This window comes from Chiloscyllium punctatum, chromosome 22 (genome assembly GCF_047496795.1).
Source record: "Chiloscyllium punctatum isolate Juve2018m chromosome 22, sChiPun1.3, whole genome shotgun sequence".
Classification (NCBI taxonomy): Eukaryota; Metazoa; Chordata; class Chondrichthyes; order Orectolobiformes; family Hemiscylliidae; genus Chiloscyllium; species Chiloscyllium punctatum.
Genome location: NC_092760.1, coordinates 39,231,400 through 39,257,650, shown reverse-complemented (window position 1 = coordinate 39,257,650; position 26,251 = coordinate 39,231,400). Strand labels below are relative to the sequence as shown.

At 41.8% G+C, this 26,251-nt stretch overlaps 1 protein-coding gene across 1 annotated transcript in view; it reads left to right on the top strand.

Moving 5' to 3' along the window:
* The window catches only part of cd81a (CD81 molecule a), a 72,411-nt gene that overhangs the window by 36,604 nt on the left and 9,556 nt on the right, over nt 1-26,251 (top strand). The window contains exons 3-5 of the mRNA XM_072592072.1: nt 21,833-21,930; nt 24,425-24,499; nt 25,289-25,405. Of these exons, the coding sequence (XP_072448173.1) occupies nt 21,833-21,930; nt 24,425-24,499; nt 25,289-25,405 (290 nt within the window). The remainder of the gene's footprint in view (nt 1-21,832; nt 21,931-24,424; nt 24,500-25,288; nt 25,406-26,251) is intronic.

Genomic DNA, 26,251 nt, shown 5'->3' with positions numbered 1-26,251 from the left:
ATTTTTTATGTCTGGAAAGTCCACTTCCCCAATCTGAGGGGCAGTTGCAGTTTAGCTAATTTAATGAGGGGCCACTTATGATGCCAAATAAAGGAGCTGAATCAACTGTTCAACCTCTTGAGTGTTAGCTTATTGAAAATCAGGAGGAGCATCCACATCGGGTATAGCAAACAGGGGAGAATATTCATCTTAAGCGCTATCCAACCCAATTACAAGACCGAAGTACCTCCAATCTTTGAAAGTCTTGTTTAATTTTATCAAATACTTGGATAAAATTGGCTTTGAACTGGAGTAATGCATATGCCCAAATACACACCCCCCCCCCCCCCCCCCAAAAAAAAACCCAAATGGGAATCTATGGTCTCCCTCAAGACCCAGCTCCTTCATAAGACCACCCATAGGCATAGCCTCTGATTTTGCAAAATTAATCTTGTACCCTGAAAAGGCGCCAAACACGTGAATGCATTGGATCAGGCAAGGCAGTGAAACTGCTGGATTTGTCAAAAAAAAATTAGGACATCCTCTGCATACAACGAAATTTTATGTAATTTTGACCCCACTTCTGGAGCTGATATATTGGGATCCCCACGCATGGCCTCTGCCAATAGTTCAATCACTAACATAAAAAGCAATGGTGAAAGGGGACAGCCCTGCCAACTGTCCCTAACAATACTAAAATTGTTTGATTGTATTTTGTTGGTGATGACCGCCAAGAGAGGTCCACCGTAGAAAACCCTTACCCATCTTATAAAAGCTTTGCCCAAACCAAGCCGCTTGAGTGTAGAAATGGTACGCCCACTCAACTGTCAAATGCCTTCTCTGCATCTAAAGGAATCACCAATCCCTATATTGGCTGTTGTTTACATGCTTGAATTACATTAAGCAACCTCCTAGCATTATTGGAGGAACTGTGACCCTTAATGAAGTCTGTCTGATCCTCTTTAGTAATAGAAAGTAACATAGTCTCTGGCTGTAACACAAGTGTCTTAAACGTGGACTTTAAAATCCTCTCTAAGAGTGCGATAGGCCTGTACGAAGCAAAATCTTCCATGTCCTTCCCTTTTTTAAGAATAAGTGAAATCCTGCCCTCAGTCAGAGATGGTGGGAGACAATCATGCCTGTATGAATCATTAAACATATTGAGCATTGGGCCTGACAGTATCCTTGTAAATTCTTTATAGAATTCACTGGAAAGTCCATCAGGACCGGGCACCTTTCCACTCTGAAGCTGCCTCGCCCCTTCCTGCACTACTTGCTCTGATAATGGGGCATTGAGAAAGGACCCTTGTTCAAGAGTCATGCCCGGAGCTTCGGATTTTTAAAAATTAAAATTCCAATTTGGCCTGCCCCTCCTCAGTCCTCAGATTGGTATAACTTCAAGTAAAATCTCTGGGATGCTACATTAATCTTTTTAGAATCACATGTCAGATTCCCAGACCCTTCCCTAATCGCCGTAATGGCTTGTGGGGCACTCCTTTTCCTGGCGCGATACATCAAGTATTTACCTGGCTTGTCACCATGCTCAAATAACCTTTGCTTTGCAAAAGCCAGCTTCTTCTTTTCCATCTGTGAGAGCATGGAATTTAATGCAGACCACAGCACCGTAATCCTCTGTAGTTTGATCAATGAGGGTCTGTCAAAATAAGCCTTCTCAGCTGCCTTCAACCGTACTTTAAGGGGACGTTGCTGTACAGACTTCTGCCTCTTCCTACTGGAATAGGGAATAACTAACCTCCTAGCATAGGCTTTGGCAGTTTCCCAGAGGACAGATGAACTATCAACAGAGCCTTAGTTGATGTCTAGGAATGCCCAAAATTCCCTAGAGACATACTCCTCCAACTTGTTATCCTTTAGGATAAAGGGGTCCATTTGTCACTGCCTCAAACCCACCATAACACACTTAACCTTAACCAACAGGTACACTGGAACATGATCAGAGATGGTAGTATTACCAATTGTACATGATGCCGCCAAATCCAGGGTCACTGCAGGGTTCAGAAAAAAAAAGCAATCCTAATTTGAATCTGTGCAGATTGGAGAATGTAAAATCCCTGCCTGTAGGGTGAAGACTCCTCCAGACGTCCACCAACCCTAACTCCCCACACAGATCCATTAATTATTTAGTTTGTACAGAGGGTATCGAAGCCTTTGGGCAACCTGTCTACTGTGGGATCCATGAGATAGTTAAAATGATGTGCCGGGACTCGAGACTTAACGTCAGTTTAGAAAAAACATCTATCAAGAATTTAGAGGAATAAGCTGGAGGGCAGTAAACATTTAAAACACCATATTCTTCCCCATTTATCAAGGCTTTAAGAATTACAAACCTCCCGTGTGTGTCTTTAATACACTCCAGTAACTTAAATGGGAGATTCTTCTAAATCAGTATAGCCACTCTCCCACTTGTATTAAATGACGAAAAATAAACTTGGTCAATGCCATTCTGCTGTAATTTCAGATGCTCCTTGTCATCCAAGTGTCTCTCCTGTAACAAAGCAATATCCACCTTCTAAGATTAGAGTACCTTCTTCCTCTTAATTGGTGAGTGGCTTCCCTTGATATTCCAGGTACACGATTTAATCAAGTAATTAGCCATAACATTTTGCGATAGTATTTAAATTCCAGAGAGGAGGAACCTGAACCACAAATTGCTGAACCTTAGTGTCTCATGATCCACTAAATATAAAAACTACATAAACTAAAGCCACTACATTTAACAAACCTAAAAAAGTATTTAAAAATTAAAAACAGAAACCAAAAAACAAACCAACCTATAAGGTTCTTGAAAGGGTTCAGGAACGATTTACAATGATGTTGCCGGGGTTGGAGGCTGTGGTCTATAGGGAGAGGTTGGATAGGCTCGGGCTGTTTTCCCTGGAGTGTCGGAGGCTGAGCTGTGATCTTGTAGAGGTTTATAAAATTGAGGGGCATGGATAGGGTGAACAAACAAGGTCTTTTCCCTGGAATGGGGGAGTCCAGAACTAGAGGCCGTAGGTTTAGGGTGAGGGGAAAGATGTAAAAGAAACCTAAGGGACAACTTTTTCATGCAGAGGATGGTATGTGTATGGAATGAGCTGCCAGAGGAAGTAGTGGAGGCTAGTAAAATTGCAACATTTAAAAGGCATCTGGAAGGGTATATGAGTAGGAAGGGTTTGGAGGGATATAGACCAGATGCTGGCAGGTGGGACTAGATTGGGTTGGGTTATCTGGTTGGCATGGACGAGTTGGACTGAAGGGTCTGTTTCCATGCTGTACATCTGACTCTATCACACTGCAGCAACAGTTTAGATTGCCTACAGTGTGGAAACAGGCCCTTCTGCCCAACAAATCCACACTGACCCTCCGAAGAGAAACCCACCCAGACCGATTTTTCCCTCTGAATAAAGCACCTAACACTAGGCAATTTAGCATGCACATCTTTGGACTGTGGGAGGAAACTGAAGCACCCAGAGGAAATTCTCTCAGCGTCTGCATGGATGTGCAAACTCCACACAGACAGTCACCCAAGGCTGGAATTGAACCTGGGACCCTGGTGCAGTGAGGTAGCAGTGCTAACCACTGAGCCACCATGCTGCCCTAGATTATAATAATGAAATCAGAATCACTTGTATCTTTTATTTCTGGCTGGAAAGCCCTCACAACTTTGGATTGGGGGTGGGGGGGATTGTGGTGGTGGTGGATAGAGGGGTTTAATGTTGCTCTCCATTTGCGACCTGGTGGTCTCCATAGTGACTGTGTCTCTGTGTGTGTGTCTCTGTCTGTCTGTGTGTGTGTGTGTGTGTCTGTCTGTCTGTTTATTGAGCCTAACTAAGCCAGCTGGACATGAAGGCTGGCTGGGTTTGAGCTTTTTCCCTCATCATTTTAACTGGTTGGCTGGCTGCCCAGCTCTTGTTCTGAAAACTTTCCAGCCAGCTGTCCCCCGGGGTTTCTCTGGCTGTGAGGGAAGCTTGTTTTTTTCTTTCAACCAGTTCTCCATGTTAACTGGACAAGTAGCCATTTTGAGTGAAACTTCCTTTTTAAACTGGAGTAGCGGATTTGGGTACAGCTGCAGATTTCAATGCTTAGTTAAGAGATCAGCCACCTTAGCAGCAACATGTACAGTAGTTGCAGAGCAGACCTGTAGATTCTTGACTGAAAGGCATCCAAACTGATTTCCCAGGCGATATGGAGAAATTTATTTTCACATTGAGCTCCATATCCCCTCTGACCATCTCAACTTGAGAACTGGAAAGTGGCAAGAGCCAACACAAGGAAAATCCAGATATTGAAGTAATGTGGTCAGACAGGTAAAAGGAGAGATGTTGGATTGATTTCTGACTCTGTGCTGTGACTTTTCCTTCAGGTTCGAGTCGATTGCTGGTTTGAGGATCCCAACTGCTGGCGAGTGTTTTGTAGCTTTGCCAATCCATGAATATTGTTGCAGGTTCAATTTTTCATTTAATGGTGAAGAGCCAGGGAATGAACCGTTCTTTTAAATCCGTGTCTGCAGACAAAGTTATCTGAATGTTTGCATAAAACAGGACAGGTCTTGATGCTTTCAAGGACCATAATTTGTGGTGGGAATGGAGTTGGGTCAGCTGGTGTGATGCCTGAAGCAATTTGACAGTGTGAATATTGTGCAAGGACTACAGGAACACCAACAATGACTAGCATCTTGAGGAATAAGCCCCTTGTTCCTCTCAACTGATTGCTGAGAATGAATTGGAGCACTGGAGGGATGTAATGATTATGGAACACAGAAACTGGGCTCTAGTTTAATAGGTCTATGCCACTTGTGAGATACAGGGGTATGGATTAGTGCTGTCAGTTGTGCTCCATTACAGCTGAAATGTGAGGGGTTCTGTACATCTAGGATGAATTGTTGAGAATGACCAGCTGTAAATCCGCACATTCTCTTGTTCCAAACGCCTGCCTGTGGATACTATTTTAAGCTGAACAGCATTAGGGTGAGATCTGAATGCTACAGGTGTCATGTGATTGTAGGACTATTTTTGGTGACTGCAGTGAGTGATAGATTTAATACATTAACAAACTAAGGATGTGAAAAGCGAAAATATGGAAACAGGAAAACATGAAACTTGCATGAGGTAAGTCAAAACCATTGTGGTTTGAGCTCTCTGAACCATCAACCCTTATTGCCACATTCAAGTTTAAAAAACAGAGTCGTGGGTGAGTTGGGTATTAGGTAATTCCTTGCTCATTGTCTTTTAGAAATTCAGTTACCTTACAAAAAAATGGCAGGCAATGTGTTGCGACTACGTGAAGTACGAACTCCTGGATACCAGCGTGATTTAATGCAAATATGTATGTGATAATTGTCTGTGATCTGAATGTTAGCTCAGTTTGAGCTGAAATGCCAGCTGGACACACTCCTAAATTAAGTGGGTGGCAAGGTGGCTCAGTGGTTAGCTCTGCTGCCTCGCAGCACCATGGTCCCAGGTTCAATTCCAGCCTCTGGCAACTGTGTGTGGAGTTTGCACATTCTCCCAGTGTCTGTGTGGGTTTCCTCCAGGTGCTCCAGTTTCTCCCACAGTCCAAAGATGCGCAGGTCAGGTGAATTGGCCATATTAAATTGCCCATAGTGTTAGGTGCATTGGTCAAGGGGGGCGGGGTTGCTCTTCAGAGGGTCGGTGTGGACTTGTTGGGCCGAAGGGCCTGTTTCCACACTGTAGGATATCTAATTTAATCAAGTGTGGAATTTAACATGGCACTATATTACAGGAGATGGTCACATTGTCTTAAACAGGGGCTTCTGATTTGTGCAGTGATCAGGGATAGAAGGGGAAGTACTTTGGGTGGGAGAGCCCCAGCTTTAGCTGTTTTCACAGTCTAATAGGTTTGAGTTACTTTAAGTTTACTTAGATGAATGTGGGAGCTGCAAGATGGATGAGCTCAATAACCGTGGCATCGTAGTGTAGGAAACCAGTTGGGTTGGGGAAGCAGAAAGGAACTTGGTATGGCAAGGTAGGTTGTTGCAGAGATGAATGTCAAAGAATGATTCCAGAAGGTTATGTTCCCTGTCCAGTGTGAGGGTTTGCGATGTGCTCAGAGGAATTTGGAGTGGGAGACACATGAGCCAACTGATCATCTAGATACCAGCGATAGGCCAGACAAGGAAAGACCTTCTACATAAGCAGTATAAAGAGGTTTATACCTATGGCAAATAAGATTAGAAAGCTGAGCGCATTGTTCAGACTTTTGTGGGAGAAGTGGATTCCAGTTTGTGGGAACTGAAGTGATGTCTTTTGGGGTGGCGAATCAATCTGGGGGTAGTAGTTTTGCTAGCCGTGTAACAGTGGTAGTAGATAGGACTCTAAATGAAAGAGTTAGGGCATGGGATTGAATTTGGAAAGATCTAACAAATCAGTAGACTAGGCAAGAAAATTAATGACAATGATAGACAGCGACAGAAAGGGTGGAGAGTGTGTTGCAGGGAAAGCACAGCAGGTCAGACAGTATTCGAGGAGCAGGAGAATCGATGTTTCGGGCATAAACCCTTCATCAGGCAGGGGTCAGGAATACACATCTAAACTCAAATCAACAGATTAAGCCAAAGGTTACAAAAGTTTAAAAAAAATCAGGTGAGCAAAGATTGTCAACTCTACAAAGTCCTTAGTTAAACTGTTTTTGGGACAGTTTCTTAAAACAACATAGTCTGGAACCATACAGCAAGCTATATTAAGACAGGTATTGCTCAATAAGATTTGGTTAATTAATGACCTTCCTTGGAGCTTAGTAGCAAACATAATTTTAGAATTTTGTGCATTTCATTTGATTTTGAGAGAGAGAGAGACAGACAAGTGGATCCAAGAGTCTTGTTTGACTTAAATATGGGTTATTGTGAGGACATGAATGCAGAGCTAACTAAAATGAATAGGTTTAGGGGTACGTCAATTGTGATGCAGCAGCAAACATTTTAAGAGGATGTTTCAGAGTCCACAGAATGGATGCATGCTAAGGAGGGAGAACCTCAAAGGAGAGGTCTCACCATCTGTGGTTAACTGAGTTAGCCTTGGGCTTAAAAGTGCATAAAATGCTCAAATGTCAAGTCAGATGGACAGAATACAAAAGATTACAAAGATGGACTAAAAGATGAATAAGGAAAGAAGAATTGGCGTAAGAGTACAATAATAGTTTCTAGGGGCATTTGTAAAGGGAAAAGTTAACAAGTACGGGACATTAATAGGAAGGAGATGGCAGATGAATCTAACAGTCTTACAGGTTTTCTTGCATTGGTTTTCACTGCAGAGGATACACTTAATAAACCCAGAAATAATTATAAAGCAGGAAGTAGAAGGAAGGGCTGATCATCAGAAAGTTACAATTGGGGAATTGGTACTGAGCAAATTGTGGAGTGGCAGGCTGACTGGTCCTCCAGCCCTAACAGATTTTTCCTTGGATCATTAAAGAATTGGCTAGTGAGACAGTTGACCTATGGTTTTAATTTTCCAACACTCCCTAGATATGGGAACAGTTCTACTAGAATGGAAATAGTGCATATAACTCCTTTTCTTCAAAAGAGAAAAATAGAAAAGAGGATGCTACTGTTAACGTAGCTTAAGCTATCATAAAATGTTAGATGCTGTTCAAGATAAATATCCTAAAATGTTTGCTACATCACAATTGACACATCCTTCAACTTATGAATGCAGAGGTAGCATATTCAGTAGTTCGTATTAACTTGAATATGGACTATTCAAGTTAAACAAAATTCTTGGTTAGCACTTTTCTCTCTTGTAAAATAAGCATGAAATTCTACAATTTTGATTGCTCCTACCTGCTGGGGAAGGTCAATAGTAGGGCACTTTAAGGACCTAACAGATGCTGTGGATAAAGCTGACCCAGTGGATGGGTTGCCAGAAAGCCTTTGATAAGGTGTCAGATCACATTGTGAGAAATAGAAACTCATTGTATAGGGAGCTTGTTGAGATGATTAGGGAGCTAACAGGAGGCAGAGCAGTCATAAACTGTTAATATTTTGGTTGGCAAGATGTAATGAGGGGTGTGCTGCATGGATTGGTGAGGTCTGTGTTTTGCAGTTTATATAAAATGACTGAGGGGAGGAATGATATACTTGCCAAATTTGTTGATGTCACAAATGGATAGGCAGACAAATTGTAAAGAGGGCATGAAGTTACAAAGACATATTGATGTGACATAGTGAGGAAAGATTTCACTGAGATTGGTACAGTTGAGAGCAAAAGCAAGTCAAACAGTCAGGGCAGGCAGGGATAAAGCAGAGAACAAGGGAGGACTGATAAATTAAACTGCACTTATTTCAATGCAAGAGGCTTAACCGAGAAGGCAGATGAACTCCGGGCATGGTTAGGAACATGGGACCGGGCTATCATAGCAATTACAGAAACATAGCTCAGGGATGAGCAGGACTGTGACAGCATTTGTATCCTGGAACATTAAGCTATAGAAAGGGAGGCAAGAGTGAAGGGGGGAGTGGTGTTTTTGATAAGGAATAGCATTACAGCTGTACTGAGGGAGGATATTCCAGGAAATATATCCAGGGACGTTATTTGTGTGAAACTGAGAAATTAAGAAAGGGATGTGATCACCTTTATTGGGATTGTATTTTAGACTGCCTAATAGTCAGAAAAATTTGAGAAACAAATTTGAAAGGAGATCTCAGCTATCTGTAAGAACAATAGGGTAGTTATGGTAGGGGATTTTAACTTTCCAAACATAGACAGGGACTGCCATAATGTTAAGGGTTTAGATGGAGAGGAATTTAAGTATGTATAAGAATTTTTTTGATTCAGCATATGGATGTACTTACTAGAGAAGGTGCAAAACTTGACCTACTCTTGGGAAATAAGGCAGGGTAGGTGACTGAGATATCAGTGGTGAGCACTTTGGGGCCAGCGACCATAATTCTATTAGTTTTAAAATAGTGATGGAAAGGGATAGACCAGATCTACAATTTAAAGCTCTAAATTGGAGGGTGGCCAATTTTGACGGTATTAGGCAAGAGCTTTCAAAAGCTGATTGGGTGCAGATGTTTGCAGGTAAAGGGATGGCTGGAAAATGGGAAGCCTTCAGAAATGAGATAATGAGCGTCCAGAGAAAGCATATTCCTGTTAGGGTGAAAGTTAAGGCTGATAGGTATAGGGAATGCTGGATGACTAAAGAAATTGAGAGTTTGTTTAAGTAAAAGAAGAAAGCATATGTCCGGTATATAGACAGGATAGATAGTGAATCCTTAGAGTATAAAGGCAGTAGGAGTATATTTGAGGGAAATTAGGTGGGCAAAAAGGGGATGTGAGAAAGCTTTGGCAAATAGTTATGGAGAATCCAAAATTTTTTTTACAAATACATTAAGGACAGAAGGGTAACTGGGGAGAGAAAAGGGTTCCTCAAAGATCAGCAAGGACGCCTTTTGTGTGGAGCAGCAGGAGATGGGGGAGATACTAAACGAGTATTTTGCAACAATATTTACTGTGGAAAAGTACATGGAAGATGTAATGTAGGGAAATAGATGGGGACATCTTGAAAAATGTCCATATTACAGGAGGAAGTGCTGGATGTCTTGAAACACCTAAAAGTAGATCCCCAGGACCTGATCAGGTGTACCCTAGAACTCTGTGGGAGGCGAGGGAAGTGATTGCTGGGCTTCTTACTGAGCTATTTGTATGATTGATAGTCACAGGTGAGGTGCCGGAAGACTGGAGACTGTCGAACGTGGTGCCACTGGTTAAGAAAGGTGGTAAGGACAAGCTAGGTAACTATAAACCAGTGAGCCTGATGTCAGTGGTGGGCAAGTTGTTGGACGGAATCCTGAGGGGCAGAATGTACATGTATTTGGAAAGGCAAGGACTGGTTAGGGATAGTCAGCATGGCTTTGTGCGTGGGAAATCGCGTCTCTCAAACTTGAGTTTTTTGAAGTAGTAACAAAGAGGATTGATGAGGGCAGAGCGGTAGATGTGATCTATACGGACTTCAGTAAGGCGTTCATCAAGGTTCCCCATGGGAGACTGATTAGCAAGGTTATCTCTCATGGAATACAGGGAGAACTCTCCATTTGTGTACAGAATTGGCTCAAAGGTAGAAGACAAATGGTGGTGGAGGCCTGTGACCAGTGGAGTGCCACAAGGATCGGTGCTGGGTCCACTATTTTTCTTCTTTTTATACAAATGATTTGGATGTGAGCATAAGAGGTATAGTAAGTTTAGTGATGACACCAAAATTGGAGGTGTAGTGGACAGCGAAGAGGGTTACCTCAGATTACACCCGGATCTTGATTAGATGGGCCAATGGGCTGAGAAGTGGCAGATGGAGTTTAATTCAGATAACTGCGAGGTGCTGCATTTTGGGAAAGCAAATCTTAGCAGAGCTTATACACCTTAATGGTAAGGTCCTAGCAAGTGTTGCTGAACAAAGAGACCTTGGAGTGCAGGTTCATAGCTCCTTGAAAGGGGAGTTGCAGGTAGATAGGTTAGTAAAGAAGGCGTTTGGTATGCTTTCCTTTATTGGTCAGAGTATTGAGTACAGGAGTTGGGAGGTTATGTTGCGGCTGTACAGGACATTAGTTAGGCCACTGTTGGAATATTGCATGCACTTCTGGTCTCCTTCCTGTCGGAAAGATGTGAAACTTGAAAGGGTTCAGAAAAGGTTTACAAGGATGTTGCCAGGGTTGAAGGATTTGAGCTATAGGGAAAGGTTGAATAGGCTAGGGCTGTTTTCCCTGGAGTGTCGGAAGCTGAGGTGTGACCTTATAGAGGTTTACAAAATTGAGGGGCATGGATGGGGTGAACAAACAAGGTCTTTTCCCTGGGGTGGGGGAGTCCAGAACTAGAGGGCATAGGATTTGGGTGAGGGGGAAAAGATATGAGACCTAAGGGACAACCTTTTCACGCAGAGGATGGTGTGTGATTGGAATGAGCTGCCAGAGGAAGTGGTTGAAGCTGGTATTATTGCAACATTTGAAAGGCATCTGGAAGAGTATATTAATAGGAAGGGTTTGGAGGGATATTGGCCAGGTGTTGGCAAGGTGGGACTAGATTGGGTTGGGATATCTGGTCAGCATGGACGATTTGGACCGAAGGGTCTGTTTCCATGCTGTACATCTCTATGACCAGGGAAGGATTAAAATCAGAAAGAAAATTGGCAATATCCTAGTTTAGGTTGAGTATGAAATGGCACAAGTGGTCATCAGTCAGTCATGGATGAGGAAGATATGTAGAACTGGATCAGAACTTTCTACAAATCCACCAAAAGGACAGGCTTGATTAGGATTCCTATGCAAAATTTGGAAGCACTGAGAGGATATGAGAAATGCTTTTCACAGAATTATCAGCTGCACAGAGTGGAATGAAGCTGGAGTCTGGTTCAGCTTGTGTTCAAGGAGCAGGTATTAGGAGCAAAACTGAAATTGCTGGAGAAACTCTGGCAGCATCTGTGAAGAGTTAATGTTTTAAATCAGGTTCTGAAGAAAGGTCACAAGTCAAGGAGCATTAACTCTGCTTCCTCTCCAATGATTTATGCCAGGTCTGTTGAGTTTCTCTGACAATTTCTGTTTTGGTTTCAGATCTTTGGCATCTGCATGTTCTTTGTTTTATTTTACTGTTCAGCTCATGTTCTTTTCAGTCAGTAACTGATCTCTTGTTCTCATCTAATATTTCAAATCTGGCTTTGCTGTCACATGTGGTATCCTCAGTTGGTACTTACCCAGGGGGAATGCTAGTAAATTCCTGTAACAGAGCCTCTGTGCTATTTAATCTAAATTTATTACCACTGCATTGGCTGTGACATAGTTGAAGTAAGAACATCTGATAACAATAAGATTCAGGTGATTGTGGGTACAGGGACTGAAGAAGGATGTAGGTGATGCAGCTTACCAAGCCTTTATTTCCAATCCCTAACTGTCCTGGAGAAAATGGTAAGCTGGCTGAATAGCAGGAAATTCCTGGATTTTGAAACAGTGAGGGAATGGCTGGCAATTATATATCCAAACCAGGACAGTATATGGCTTGGAGGGGAACTTGCCTGTGGTGGTACTTTTCTGTATCCGCTGCCCTTGTCCCTCCAGTGTGAAGATAGGGGTTTGGAAGGTGCTGTTGTAGGAGCCTGTTGCAGTGCATCTTGCTATTGGGTGTCAGAAGTTCATATTTGTGAATGTGCTGCCAATCAAGTAGGCTTCTTTATTCTGGATGATGTTGAACTATGCAAGTATTGTTGGAACTTCTGCAGAGATGGCTTTGGATTAAGATTGACCTACAAGAAACAACAATCTCATTTTGTGCTAAATTGGCTGCAAACAATGGTGATTTTCTGATTTATCATTTTATTCTAGTTTTGCAAAGTCTCCTTGATGTCATTGCATGTAAATTGTTGCCTTGACAGCCTTACTATTTCTCTGGTGTTCAGCTCTATTGTTCATGTTTGGACTAAGGTTGTAATGAGGTCAGGAGCTGAGTGGTCCTGGTGGAACCCAGCCTGAGTGTGACTGAGCAGTTATTGTTGAGTTAATAGCTTGATAAAACCTTCCATCACTTTGTTAATTGAATTAATTGGGTTGGATTTGTTCTGCTTTCTGTGGACACACCTTGATGATTTTCTGCATTGGTAATTGCCTGTATTGTAGCTGAATTGGCACAGCTTTACTAGGTGCGCAACTAGTCCTGGAGGACACATCTTTGCTGGTATTGTTGGAATGTTGACACTGCCTATAACCTTAGCTATATCCTCTGCCTTCCATTTTTATGATAAGGAGTAAATTGAAATTGCTGAAGACTTAGGGGTGTTGGGAGGAGGCCAAATGGATCATCCACTGGCACTTCTGATGGAAGACTGACAAAAATACTTCAGTCTTGTCTTTTGCATTGATGTGCTGAGCTCCCCTGTTAAGGGCGGGGGTATTTAACTCGTGAGTTTAATTGTCTCTCAAAATTCCTTGTTGGCTGTGCAGGACTGCAGAAGTCGGATCATAATCTATTGATTGTGAGATTGCTTAACTTTTGTCACTTACTGCTTGTACTGTTTGGCATGCAAGCAGTTTTAGATTGTACTTCACTGGGTTGACACCTCATTTTTTTTTTAGTTAAGCTTGGTGCTGGTCCTGACATGCCCTCCACTCATTTTTCACAGGGTTGATCCCTTGATTTGGTGCTATAATGCAAGTGAAGGATATGCTGGGCCATTAGGTTACAGATTGTGGTTGAATACAGTTCTGCTGTTAATGGCCCACAGTACCTGAGATGTGCTCAGTCTTGAGTTGCTAAATCTCATTGCAGTCAATCCCCTTCAGGACAGTATAGCTTCACACATGATGGACACTATCCTTAATGTGAAAACAGGACTTGGTTTCTGCTATCATTGTGTGGTTGTCACTTCTGATGCTGTCATGAGCAGATATATCTATAGACTGGGTGAGAATGAGATCAAATGTTTTTTTTTCCTTGGCTGCCCTCCCATCTGACCCAAATCCTTTAGAACGTGGGCAATTTGTTCAGTAGTGGTACTGCTTTCGGTGATAGGCTTTGAAGGCCTTCACCCAGAGTTCATTCTGTGCCTTTGCCACCTTCTCAACACCACTTGGAGGATGCACAATGTGGGGGAGCACTGATTTATCAGCTGAGGCACATTGGGAGGTTTCCTTCATGTTCGATCTGATGGGGTGCAGAACTGATGTTTGCAATTCCTAGGGGAACCCCTTCCAGAATACATACCATTGTGCAGCTGCTCTGGTAGGTCTGTCCTGTTAGTACAAACATGATTCTGAATTAGGGTGGTTCGTCTGTGGAATGAATTTCCTGAGGAAGTGATGGATGTTTACAATGTTTAAAAGGCATTTTTGGCTACATAAGTGAATAGGAAATGTTTGGAGGGATTTGGGTCAGTAGCAGACAGGTGGGCCTAGTTTAGTTTGGGATTATGTTAGCATGGACTGTTGGACCGAAGAGTCTGTTTCTGTGCTGTATGACTGTGACTGAATATCAGGTAGTTATTTGAAGAGTCTGTGGGACAACTCTCCCATTTTGACAGAACCCCAAATATTGGAAAGATGTTTTTGGGATCAACAGATGTGTGCAGAGATTTTTCTCTGGTTTAATTTCTTCTTTATTAGGCTTAGACTTTTTTTAATATCAGACTTTGCAGTGGTTTAATGCAACTTAATTACTTGTTAGACCATTTCAGAATAGTTCAGAATGGGATACATTGCTGTGGATTGCACATAAGCCAGATTAGGGAAAGATGCTAGATTTTCTTTCTCTAATGGACACTTAGTTAACCAGATTTCTTTGCACCAATCTACAAAGCTTTCGTGGTCACCATTAAGCTTTCTAATTCAAGATGTATTCAAATTTCACTTGGTCATGGACAGGATTTGACCTCATGCTCCAGGGTTTAACCTGGGTCTCTGATTACTAGCCCGATGACATTTTCACTATACCACTCTCTCCCCTATTGACTGACACTGGTTCAATGGTGTGCCTTGGTGAATAGAAATGTATAGCATTACTGGAAAACAACTATGACTCACAGATGGGTCCAGGTGGTGGATGGGTATGGTGCCAACCAGTTCCTGGCACAGAAGCCATCCCTATGCCTCTGAACTGTTTCTGTGGTCTGTTCATGGAACAATGCAGCCCTGTGCCAGTGGATTCCTTTTGACTGTTGTGGGTTGACCGTAAGATTGACAATGAGTTCAATGGTTAAAAAGGGGATGGGACAGCAGAGCAATCAGGTTCCAGTATTAGTTAACTGTTCCTTATTACACTGTCTTTTGACCTAATAGTGTTGTCATTGTGATACTGGCCTCCTAGTGAGAGTATGAATTTGATAAGCTGGTAATTTTGTTTAAATTTTTGGCTATCATTATGAAAACTGAACATAAAAGTTGCTCAGACACTAACGTCTCTGAAGGAAAAAGACCTGCCACTTTATACGGGCTAGTGTTGATGAAGCCAATGTCACCTTTTAGTGGAGTAATTTGTCTTCTGAAGAGGTGGGACAAGCTACTTATTTGCATAAATAATTGCAGTTCAGGAAACCCAGGTTAACCCAGCACCGGCAGTATACACTGCTGTGCCATCATTGTTAGCTGTAACCTGATGACAGATCTCATGGTTTTTGATGTAGTGTCCTTGCAATCCCTGGGAGTGTCATAGTCCAGTATTGCCTGAGGAAGAACGAAACCAAAACTAAACAGCTACCATCCCCAAACGTCAGGAACTCCAGAGTGTATATCCAGTTCAAATGTACTTTTTGCAGGAGTACTAGGTTTTACCTGAGGCCTGGGATGTTTTCTCTCATGTCTACAGAATGAGAGGAAAAGTGCCCTTGAGGTTAAGTTGGGCTGAAGTAGTCAGTTATTGCTCGGGCTAGTATTTGTTCAAATTGAAGTTTGGGCTGGTGCTGTAATTCACTGTAAATGGGAATGAATACTGAAAAATTAGGCTGTGTTTGAATGCAGCATGTGGCAGCACCATCAGATGAGGAGAAGCTGCCTGCAGCATTGGTAGTGTTTGATTTGTATCTGATGGAGCTATTTATTGTGGGTTCTGACTAATTTTCCATGTTGCGAGGGGATATGTGAAGTCATTGTCACTAATATTTGAAGTCTGAAGTTTGACTTGGGGAAGGCATGTCAGATTGTCGGAGATAATCTAGAAGTGAAAGCATAAAATGTTAAAATCAGCACTTCTTTTGAGTGACAGTGATATTTCAGATGTTGAGCCAGTTCGGCTGAAGGGTCTAACCTTAAATGTTAACGTGTTATTGTTGCCACGCATTGTGGGCCCTACTGGACAGTATATTTTTTCCTAGCGTTTTTTTTTTAAGAAAGACGTATCTGAAATTTCAGTGTATGTATTAACTGGAAGAAGTCACTTGAGATTAGGAGCAACAGCAGTCAAACTAGTGTATTTGTACAGGCAGGCAACCGAAGTTATGGTGGTCATGGAGAGAAAAACAAAATGGATTTTGGTTGTTTTCGAAGGGCTAAGGCTTTTTCCCTGGAGTATAGGTGGCTGAGGGCTGACCTTTTGTAGAAGTTTATAAAATCATGAGGGCTATTTGAGGGGAATATCCACTGTCTTTTCCCAGGGTAGAAGAGTTCAAAATTAGCAAGTTTTGGCCTAATTTATCCAGGTCATGGTGTTGATGCTTTGGGCAAATGGTTCAAACTGGATAAGAAGCCACTTTTTTTTTAGATCAAGATTGAAGTGTGACAATGAAGCATTTTTGGTTGGAATATACCAGTGTTGAAAATCCTAGAATTTACTCATTTTTCCTACCCCTCCGTCTACATGTCCATGCGCATATATGCACACTGTGCACACTTCTGGTTGGATGCTAGATCACTTGCAGTTGTCAAAGGTATTAAGTGATTTAGATAATGGGTGTATTGGTGGAGTTGAGCTGCAGATAGAGCAGAACCTAGTGCAATTGTGGGGCGAAACACTTGTGCTGACTAACCTGTTCCTGTGTTTAAATAGTTTCTTGTTTTATGGTATGGTGATGATACAATTATTGAAGTTAGATTTCTTTTTAAAACCAGGAAGCCTCCGATTTCAAGAGACACTTACCCCGTTGTCCTCCCGACTTAGATTTGAACTTGCGATAGCTGAAGATGGTACATGTGGAATCTCCATTTAATTGGGTGATCATTTATGATGGGCTTATTGTTGATGATAAGCTGCTTAAAGTTCTGAGACAGACTTGAACAATTGGGAGTAAAAGTTTTTTTAGATGGGTAATCAATGATAAACTGGTTTTACTGGGCTTTTTATTGAACTTCAATTAGCCACAGGGTATAATACCAAATATGACTGCCAATCCAGGCTGCTTGTTTAATTCCGGGGATGGTAGTGTCTTAGCAGCATGTTCTCAATATTTACTGAGGAGGTAAAAATCAGTGAGAGAAATGAAGGGCTGTTTGAGGCTGACATGATATGAACTGGACAATGAGAAGAACTTGGCCAAATAAGATGTCACTTGGACAGGCCTGAGCATGTGCTTGTATTTGAAGCTGTTTTGAAAGTGCAGCAGAGATGTGAATCCACTTCTAACCCAGTCCAAAATATTTCAATTCTTGTCATTACTGGATAAAGTGCCAGTGTTTTTCACTTGCCATCTGTCACTTTTTTTAAATTGGGAATATGTTTATAGAAATGCTGTACCTCATCCTTCCAGAAAATGAGTACATAGAGAATTTTTGTTATTGTGATCCTGGGGACAGGTTGAAGGACAGTGATGATATGGATAAACTGCATTCCTCTGAAGATATGGCGATTTGTATCGGAGGTAATTTGTGCTCCGCAGCAGGTAGGGAATGTATTAGAGTACATACAATGGGCCACTTGCAATTAAGGGTGTAACAAGAGTTTGTTAGTGGAATCTGAGAGCTGCATATTGTGCATATGTTAGCAGAAAACCATCAGGGGAATTTTTTTACTGTCAGTCTATATTTGTGTACAAGTGGTTGCTTTCTAATTTGCCATGTCACCAGTAGGGAATCCCCTTTTTGAATAAATTTGGGCCAGATAATTTGATCTCTCATTTAAGTATTTTCTGAAGTGAAATTTGTGGTGTTCTTTAAGTGGCTGAAACTCATCCATTGAAAGACACCACTGTACGAGTACAACCACCTTGTGCTTTCAACAAAAGGCTGGACTTGAAGAAAAATTGCCAAGGCTAAAACATGGCCAGTGAGTGTGGGACTTGAGAGTAGGGTTTGTATTTAGCCTGTATAATGTGAGCAACATGAGTTTTTTTTTGGAGGTATCAGAACTGTTTGTCTTCCCTTCTCATGCCTCACCACCCACTGTGTGGTAATGATATGCTGCTGCTTTCTGTTGCAAATATTTTCATAGTTTAATGTGGGCCTGGAACTCATTAGTATAATGTTTTCCAGATTTGTGCTCCACTGATTTTTGAGTGCCACTAGAAACTTAATGTTCCCTACTTCAGAGTTGCAACATGGCCACTGTCTGAGTGGGTGAGGATCAAAAAGTTTGTAAATGTATCGGGGGACATGAGCATAATAGTAATATGACTGAATCCAAACACACATTAAAGTTCCAAAGGCATTGTGGTAGCTGAAGAAATTGAAATTAATTTAATCTTAAATCAATAAAAAAATGTAGCCTCAATAACCATGAGACAGTCATTGTTATTAAAACATGGTTTACTAATGCCCTTCAGGGGAGATAATTTGCTGTCCTCACCTTGTCTGGGCTACATGTGACTACAGACTTAGAATAATACGGTTGACTCATTATTTACTGAATTGATCTAGTAAGTCACTCAGTTGTATCAAACAACTACAGAAAAATGAAAAAGGAATAAAACTTGACAGATCAGCCTGCATGAACACAGGCACTGGATATGAAAGAAACCCTGCCTATTGGACCTTGCAGACAAGCTCTTGCTGACGTCAGGGTGCTTGCGCCAAAATCTGGGAGAGCAGTCCCCCAGATCACTGTCAAAAATTTTGCATAGGTATACTGAATCATATGCAGCCAATATCTCGCACCTCTCCATCCTCAACCCTGGGTAGATTTTGTCCACCAGCCATAGACCCTTATGTGATAGCAATGCAGCGATCCAGTCAAGGAGGAGTGGCCTATGGAGACAGCAAGAAAATGCTACAACTGTGCAATAGATCAGTTGACATCTCCAGAAGTGAGAAACCAGTTATTTTTGAGTTCAGTTTGTTATCTTACAGTGTATTATCCCAGAGCTGTTGAGGGTCAGTTGGCTGATCTGAAAGTCCTCCCTGTTTTCACTGATTCCTCCCAGCAGCTGCCTCTCGGTACCTTTGTAAACCACTCTCCCTCCTTGTACCAGTCTAGTGTTAGGAGCACGTCACAACAAGAAAACAAGTTTCAAAACACATTAATCTGAAAGAGGCTTTTATCCAAGCTTTGGCACTGTGGCAGCATGGAGTTGGCAATGTCCTGATTAACTCTCAAAGACAATAGCATTACAGCTCAGTGCAAAGTGTTTATAGAATGAACTTTCTGTAAACAAATGCATATTGTATTCTAGTCCTAACCAGAGGTGGTGTGATAGTGTTCAGTAACTGCTGCATTCATCTGTGCCATTAGCTGTGCCACTATCCCAGCGCAGCATGTTTTTATTCTGTTTTGAATCTTTCTTGTGCTTGCTCTCTCCTCCTCCCCCAATCCCCATATACTCTCCCTCCCTCTCTCTCTCTCTCTCTCTCTCTCTCTCTCTCTCTCTCTCTCCCTCCCTCCCTCCCTCCCTCCCTCCCTCCCTCCCTCCCTCCCTCCCTCCCTCCCTCCCTCATCATTCTTCTCCCCCCACTGTTTGTTTCCTGGGCAACGGTTTGCAGGGTCAAGCAGTGCATGTTCACTTGTCAGCGATGTGTGATCAGATGGTTGATTTTAAAAATCATTTTGTTTCAGTGGTTCAGTAAAGTTCCCAATGGAAAAAGCGGTGTTCTTGCACTGCAACAGTATTTTCAATTATTAAAAATGCATGATCATCTCAACACCTGCTACATTTGGTCTTCAGTGATCCATTGTAGAAAGTGCTTTGATCTTTTGGATTATGAATTCTAATCTGGAGATGAATGTCACATGTTAGGCTAGAGTTTGGACACATAATCTGGTTATTGAGTATAAATACAGAACTAGCATTCTCTTGTGGACTTCTGAAGGATGAAAGTTAGGCGGGTGACCACTTGAAAGTTAAACTTAGCCTGACTCCTTAATGGAGATGGGAGTGCTTGATTAATTCATATAGAGGCAAATGTGTTTTGAATCTACAAGAGATGTCAATGGCAGTACCCTTGGCTGAGGTGCAATTTTGCAATCAAAGTTTGAAGAATTGATCACCTCCACTGCATATCATTCACCAAGGTGGAGATTGTTCAGTCTATCGTAGAAACGGTACCATGCCATTTGGTCCCTTGAGTCTGTTCTCAACATTTTTAATTCCTGGCTGATCTTGATGACAACTCCATTTATCTAGTTTTGACCAATATCCCTTGATAGCTCTTCCAGAATAAGAATCTGTTAATCTTCATTATAACTTCATTTGACCAGCACTTACTGTCTTTTGGAGGAAAGCGTTCCAGATTTTGAAGCCCTTCGTGTGGGAAAAATTGTTTCTTGACTTTTGCTCCTTTTTGGCCTAGCACACCATTTTAAATGACTATGTTCAGGGTTTCTATGCTAGAAGGATTGTTATCTGAATCCATTGTTTCAGCATTGTAAACTTAAAGTAGCGTTTGTAATCTGTCATTGGGTACATTGGATATCTGCTAATTGATCCTTTTTGGTAAGTGTGAAGTTACATAATTTTGTGTTCAGCCGCATTTGTAGGAAAACTGTCATAGCAAGTGCTGTCAGAAATGAGCTTTCAATTGTTTCCATGTTTTTGTTGGATGAAAATGGATGCCATCCTCTCTTACCTCTTTACTGAAAGTGTCAGATAGCAGATAAAGCATTTGTGTTGATGGCACAATTAGTGGTAGGACCCTGTTGTCCATGCGCTTTGTAGATTGTGCCATTTTCGCATTCATCGAAGCATGTGCAAGGGCTAATAGTGCAATGAATATTGGAGTTGGCAGGTCATGTTGCAGCTGTGCAGGACATTGGTTAGGCCATTTTTGGAATATTGTATGCATTTCTGTTTTCCCTCTTTATCAGAAGGATGGTGTGAAGGATGTTGCCAGGGTTGGAAGATTTGAGTGACGGAGAGGCTGAATAGGCTGGGGCTATCTCCTGGAAGTGTCTGAGGCTGAGGGGTGACCTTAGAGGTTTATAAAATGATAAGGGGCATTGGATAGGATAAATAGACAAGGTCTTTTCCTTGGTGGGGGAGTCCAGAACTAGAGGACATAGGTTTAGGGTGAGAGGGGACAGATATAAAAGGGACTTCAGGGACAATGTTTTTATGCAAAGGGTGGTGTGTGGATGGAAAGAGTTGCCGGAGGAAGTGGTGGAGGCTGCTACAATTACAGCATTTAAAACTCATCTGGATGTGTATTTGAGTAGGAAGGGTTTAGGGTAATATGGGCCAAGTGCTGGCAAATGGGGCTAAGTTAGATTAGGATATCTGGTCGACATGGACGAGTTGGACCCAAGGATCTGTTTCTGTGCTGTACATCTGTCTCTAGTTACAGTACATCTGTAAATATTATCAGTATTTCACATCCAGTAATAAGACCACCAACTGATACATTTGCACTTATTTTAAATATTTCAAATTATTTTCTGTACTAGTCCAATTATAAGATCCACCCGCAGACAGCATTTGAAATATTTAAAATAACTACAAATGTGCAATTTACTGACACTAGTACATTTCTTTTGTGAAAGGGACTGATTGAGTTTGTTGTCATGCTACAGATATTTCAGAAGCGCAATGCATTTGATGCTGCACTCCCACTAGAATAGTTTGTTTACTTGAGACCTTCTGTTCTAATCTTGTTATGGGTCATTCTTGCCTCCACCACTTTACTGACCAAATCTGCCCATAGCATTATTTTGACTGTGGCTCCCCTTCTCTGATGCAACAGTCTATTTTAGAAGCTTGCCAATGATGGGCATCCGCAAGCTAGCTTCTATCTTCAACTGTCATGCAGCCAACAGAGCTCATTGAATAATGATAAGGAGTAGGAGCTGTAGTTGTAACCAAGGAATACTTAGACTAATTGCAGTGCCACCAGTTGCCAGTTTGAATGAATATTTCCAAATTACAGGAAAATTGGTCATATCCAGATCACAAAAATGAAATGAGAAAAGAATAGGCGTAGTAATGAGCTGAACAAAGTAGTGCTTATGTATTTCCCAGTGGGGATTGCTGCTTTTTTTTAACACGTTAATTATTACCCTTTCTCTCCTCACAGGGGTCTACATCCTGATTGGTGTTGGAGCTGTGATGATGATTGTCGGGTTTCTTGGTTGCTACGGTGCCATCCAGGAATCCCAGTGCATGCTGGGAACGGTAAAGCACACTGATTCCTTTCTTTGGCTCTATTATTGTTGAGTTTTTGGAGACCATTGGCTCCAGAACAGTGATCTGATACCTACCTTTAGTTCACTGCTACAATCTGCAATCTCTGTTACTGGATAAACTCCCTTTTACTACTTGCAGGTTTTTAAGTGTTTGAAAGAATGTAGAAATGCATGTCACAGATGGTCAATTCATCCTGTTCTTTAGCACCTGACCTATAGATGCTCCTCATTACTGGGTACAACAGAATGAGTATCTGTACAATGAACTTGGCACTTAGTCAATTTATACATGTACCTAAAAATGCTGAAATGGGATTTAGTCACAAGGACAGTGGAGAATAGCAGGCCTGATTCTGTTTGGAATCCTTTCCTCAGCAAGGAGGCTGATTAGATTTGGTCTGATCAGCTTTAACCCAGGATAGGCCAAAAATCTAACTCTAGATTTTTGACAATATTTGCCACCACAAGTACATTGTGAATGGTTGACTTTATAGCTTTAACTAAAGCATGGTTCATGAGTAGTGTTGTGGCCTTATCACAAAGTCTTACCTTTGGTCATTCTTCCTTTTTTTTTTCTATTCCTTCATTTTCAACTCATTGATTTTTTTTTTAAAAAATGTCCTTGACTGCTCATACCTCACCCTCTCCATTCTACCAACCCCTAAGGGCCTCTGCACTCAATGATTCCTCATCCTCACTGATATCAGTCTTCAATTCAGCTTTTTTTCAGTCTTGTTTCTCCGTGTCCTCTGTTATTTCCAAAACCTCACCTCAGGTTTATATTCTACTATATTCACTTTGATCATGCCAGCTCCTGTGGCTTCTCTCCTTTGCTCTAATGCCTACAAAGCCTTCTTTGTAAAGATATTATGCTTTCCCATTTCGGCCCCACTTCTTTATCATTCATTAGACTGAGTTGTACAACGATCAACATCTGATGGGTCAGATGCTGATCATTTACTCTTGTCGATTCAACAATTACTACATCTGCAATGACCCCTCTTCCTGCTCCTGTATACCTCTGTACAGATGAATACTGAGATAGTTGGCCTTCCATCTAACCGCCACACACATCAAATGCAGCCCTTAAGAGTCTGATATCCTGCATTAGTCCTACCTACCCATTATCACAAACTCTTGCCCCATTTTTGAGTGCACATGTTTTTGCCTTTATTTGCTCAATATTGGCTATTGTAATTTCTGCTGAATGGGTCCTTTCACTATGGTATCCCTTCTTTGCATGATTTTTCTTAAAAACCCAGCTATTAACTCCGACTTTCAACACACTTCCCATTGGCTGTGGTTTCTCATTATACCCTTATGATAGCTGTTGATGTTACATCTTTTAAGTGATTCATAACCACATTTTTTCATTAAACCATTGAGCAAACATTCCTTGCAGTCACCATGATTGTGTACCCCTTGGTGCTTAGTGTATATGGCCTTTATGCGCTATTTTGGGTTAACACACCCATCCTTCTAAGTGTGACTAGTTTTGAGGTATTGTTAAGGTCTGATGTCTTTTTGAGTTTCTTGTTATGAGAAGCCCATCTCCCAGCCATGTTGGCAGTTTTGGAGTGATTGCAAAAAGCAGCTGGCTAGCTTCTGCAGTGATGTAAGTCTGTATTATATGGAGTGTCTTGTACCACAGGGTACTGAGCTCTCCATGCTGCCCATGAATGCTAGTCATTGAAACAAGCTGAAATGCTGCTGCAGTGATTGAAATAGTTTTCATGCTCCAATGTAGATGCAGACATAGACTAGAGGGGTTTGAATCGAAGCAGTAAACATGTTTTCGGTCCCACTGCTGCAATCCTGTTTATTGTTGAATTATTTTTTCCGTATACAATCCCTACAGTGTGGGAATGGACCCTTCAGCCCACCAGTCCACATCAACCCTCTGAAGAGTAACCCACCCAGGCCTATTCCCCTATCCTACTACTCTACATTTACCCTGATTAATGCACCTAACCTACACATCCTTGAATACTTTGGTGAATTGGCCATGCTAAATTGCCCAAACCTACAGATCTTTGGACTGTGGGAGGAAACTGGGAAAATGTACAAATTCCACACCGACAGTCGCCAGACACTGGAATCGAACCTAGGTCCCTGGCACTGAGACAGCAGTGCTAATCACTGAGCCACTGTGCTGCCCATGTGCTTGGATCTTCTGTCCCTCCTTAATAAACTTCATTTTTTGTACTGACCTGTCTGGTAGAAATTTCAATCATCTTAGTCCTACTACTGGAATGTTATCCTGAGCCCTTGTACTTTGTTCATCCTTGCTGTATGACTGTGTCCATTTCCTTCTTTCGAAGTGTTTTGTTATTTTAATGGCACGATGCACTTTAATAGATTCTATTCAGTAAGTTGCAATAAGCAGATTGGTTCAAAGCCTATGTAGTGTAAAATTCCAGTGCAGGTTTTAGTAACTGGAGCTGCATTAATGGTGTTTTTTTTTCTCTTTTAAATTCCATCAGTTCTTCGCCTGTCTGGTGATCCTATTTGCTTGTGAAGTGGCTGCTGGGATCTGGGGATTTGTAAACAAAGATGAGGTTGGTATTTTGGTCTCCCCCAAATGTACTGTGATTACAGAAAAAATGGAGAGAGATTACTCAATCTTGTACCTCCCACTTCAAGTTGTTCTCTACACCCAGCCCACTGAGTACAAATTCTTATACTAGGGAAAACTGGCAGGGTCTAGCTGACCTTATACTGGGGAAGGGGAAAGACTTAATTATACTGGAGTGGGAGACTGTCACGCCGTGTATTAGTGGGCCAGGGCAGCACTTCAAAATTGTGAATTTGTACGCGACTTCTGGGTGAGAGGTGAGATTAGTGGATCATAAATGTAAGGAAACTATGAAGCTTGCAGCATCTTATTTGGGGAGGGGGTGTCGGTGGAGATGGTGTTTGGATACTTGTAGAGGGAAAGCTGCAGGAACCTGTACAAGGGAATAAGAGGAGCAGGGAATTCTATAGCCACCTGCCACTCATTGGTCCCATCTTGTGCTACTTCTCAGTTGAGATACCAGAGGGTTGCCACCATCAATTTTGGAGCTGGAGTTCAGCAAGCTTCACTGAACATAGGAAAGTGTGAAAATATTGGGAATAATAATGGAATCTCCTGGATGATGTGCTGCTGGCAGGACATAGGTCCTTTCCGTAGAGAAAACAGTCAATGAATAAAAGGTGTTTGTCTCTTGGGTTATGGTGCCTGTGGTATTGTGGACGGAGGATATTATAGTTGAGGTCTTGTGTTGCCCCAGATAGAAAACATTTTTCACTTATTTAACCTGTGGAGCTAAGCTTTGAATTTTTTTTTCCCACACCCCCCTGCACAGGTAGCTGAGGAGCTGAAAATGTTTTACAACCAGGCCTCTGTGGCTTATCATACACCATTGCAAAACGCAGAGAAGAAAGAGCAAGCTAAAGCAGTGTTGATCGCAATGCACAAGGCGGTGAGACACACATATTCTCAATTATGTTACTTAATTCAAGAAGTTCTGCCTGACAATGAATGTCCATTTGTCACCTGTTGCTGGGGACTATTCAGATGTTGCTGTTTCTGCCTGTGTCGAGTGTTTTATCCATTTTCTCCAATGGGACACTGGGGAGATTACTCTCCAACATGTCCACATTACAAAGGGCCAGAACATTCAGATTTTTAAAAACAGCAGTTTGTCATTTCTTTTGGGTTTGTGCTGAACTTATGCCGAGGGTACAGAAAAAACCTGTGAACAATTCTCTTTTTTTTTGTAGATAGGAAGCTGTTGTATCTGTACATTTCTCCCCTCTGCAAGGGAGAGGGATGTCACTTTGCTACTGCTGTTTATGAATTTGTTTCAGTTGGGAGAGGTGGGAAGCTTATCTCACTTCTATTCAGCATTGGATTAGAACTTGTATCATTAACTTCTAGTTCAGTGAAAGAAAAATTACATTGTCATTTACACATTGCATGAGAAGGAGCTGGGGCTTCTGATTCCTCAAGAGGAATGAGAGCTCCTGATGAAAGGTTCCAACCTGAAACGTTGACTGCCCTGCCCCTGTAATACTGTGCTTTTTCCAGCTCCACACTTTTATCGAATGAGATACCTCAGCCTTACTGTATTGCATGGAGCTGGTCAGAGTTTGTTCACCCTTCTCCCCAACATACAATGGAGAGAATGGATTCTGTTAATATTGCCAAGCTCCTGAGGGTCTTGCCAATCAGGAGGCACTTCATATGTGGCTAAGGTGGGCAGGATGGGGAAATGTTAGTGCAGAAGGCCAATTTTCATGTTTCTGTGCTGAGGATTAATTTAGTA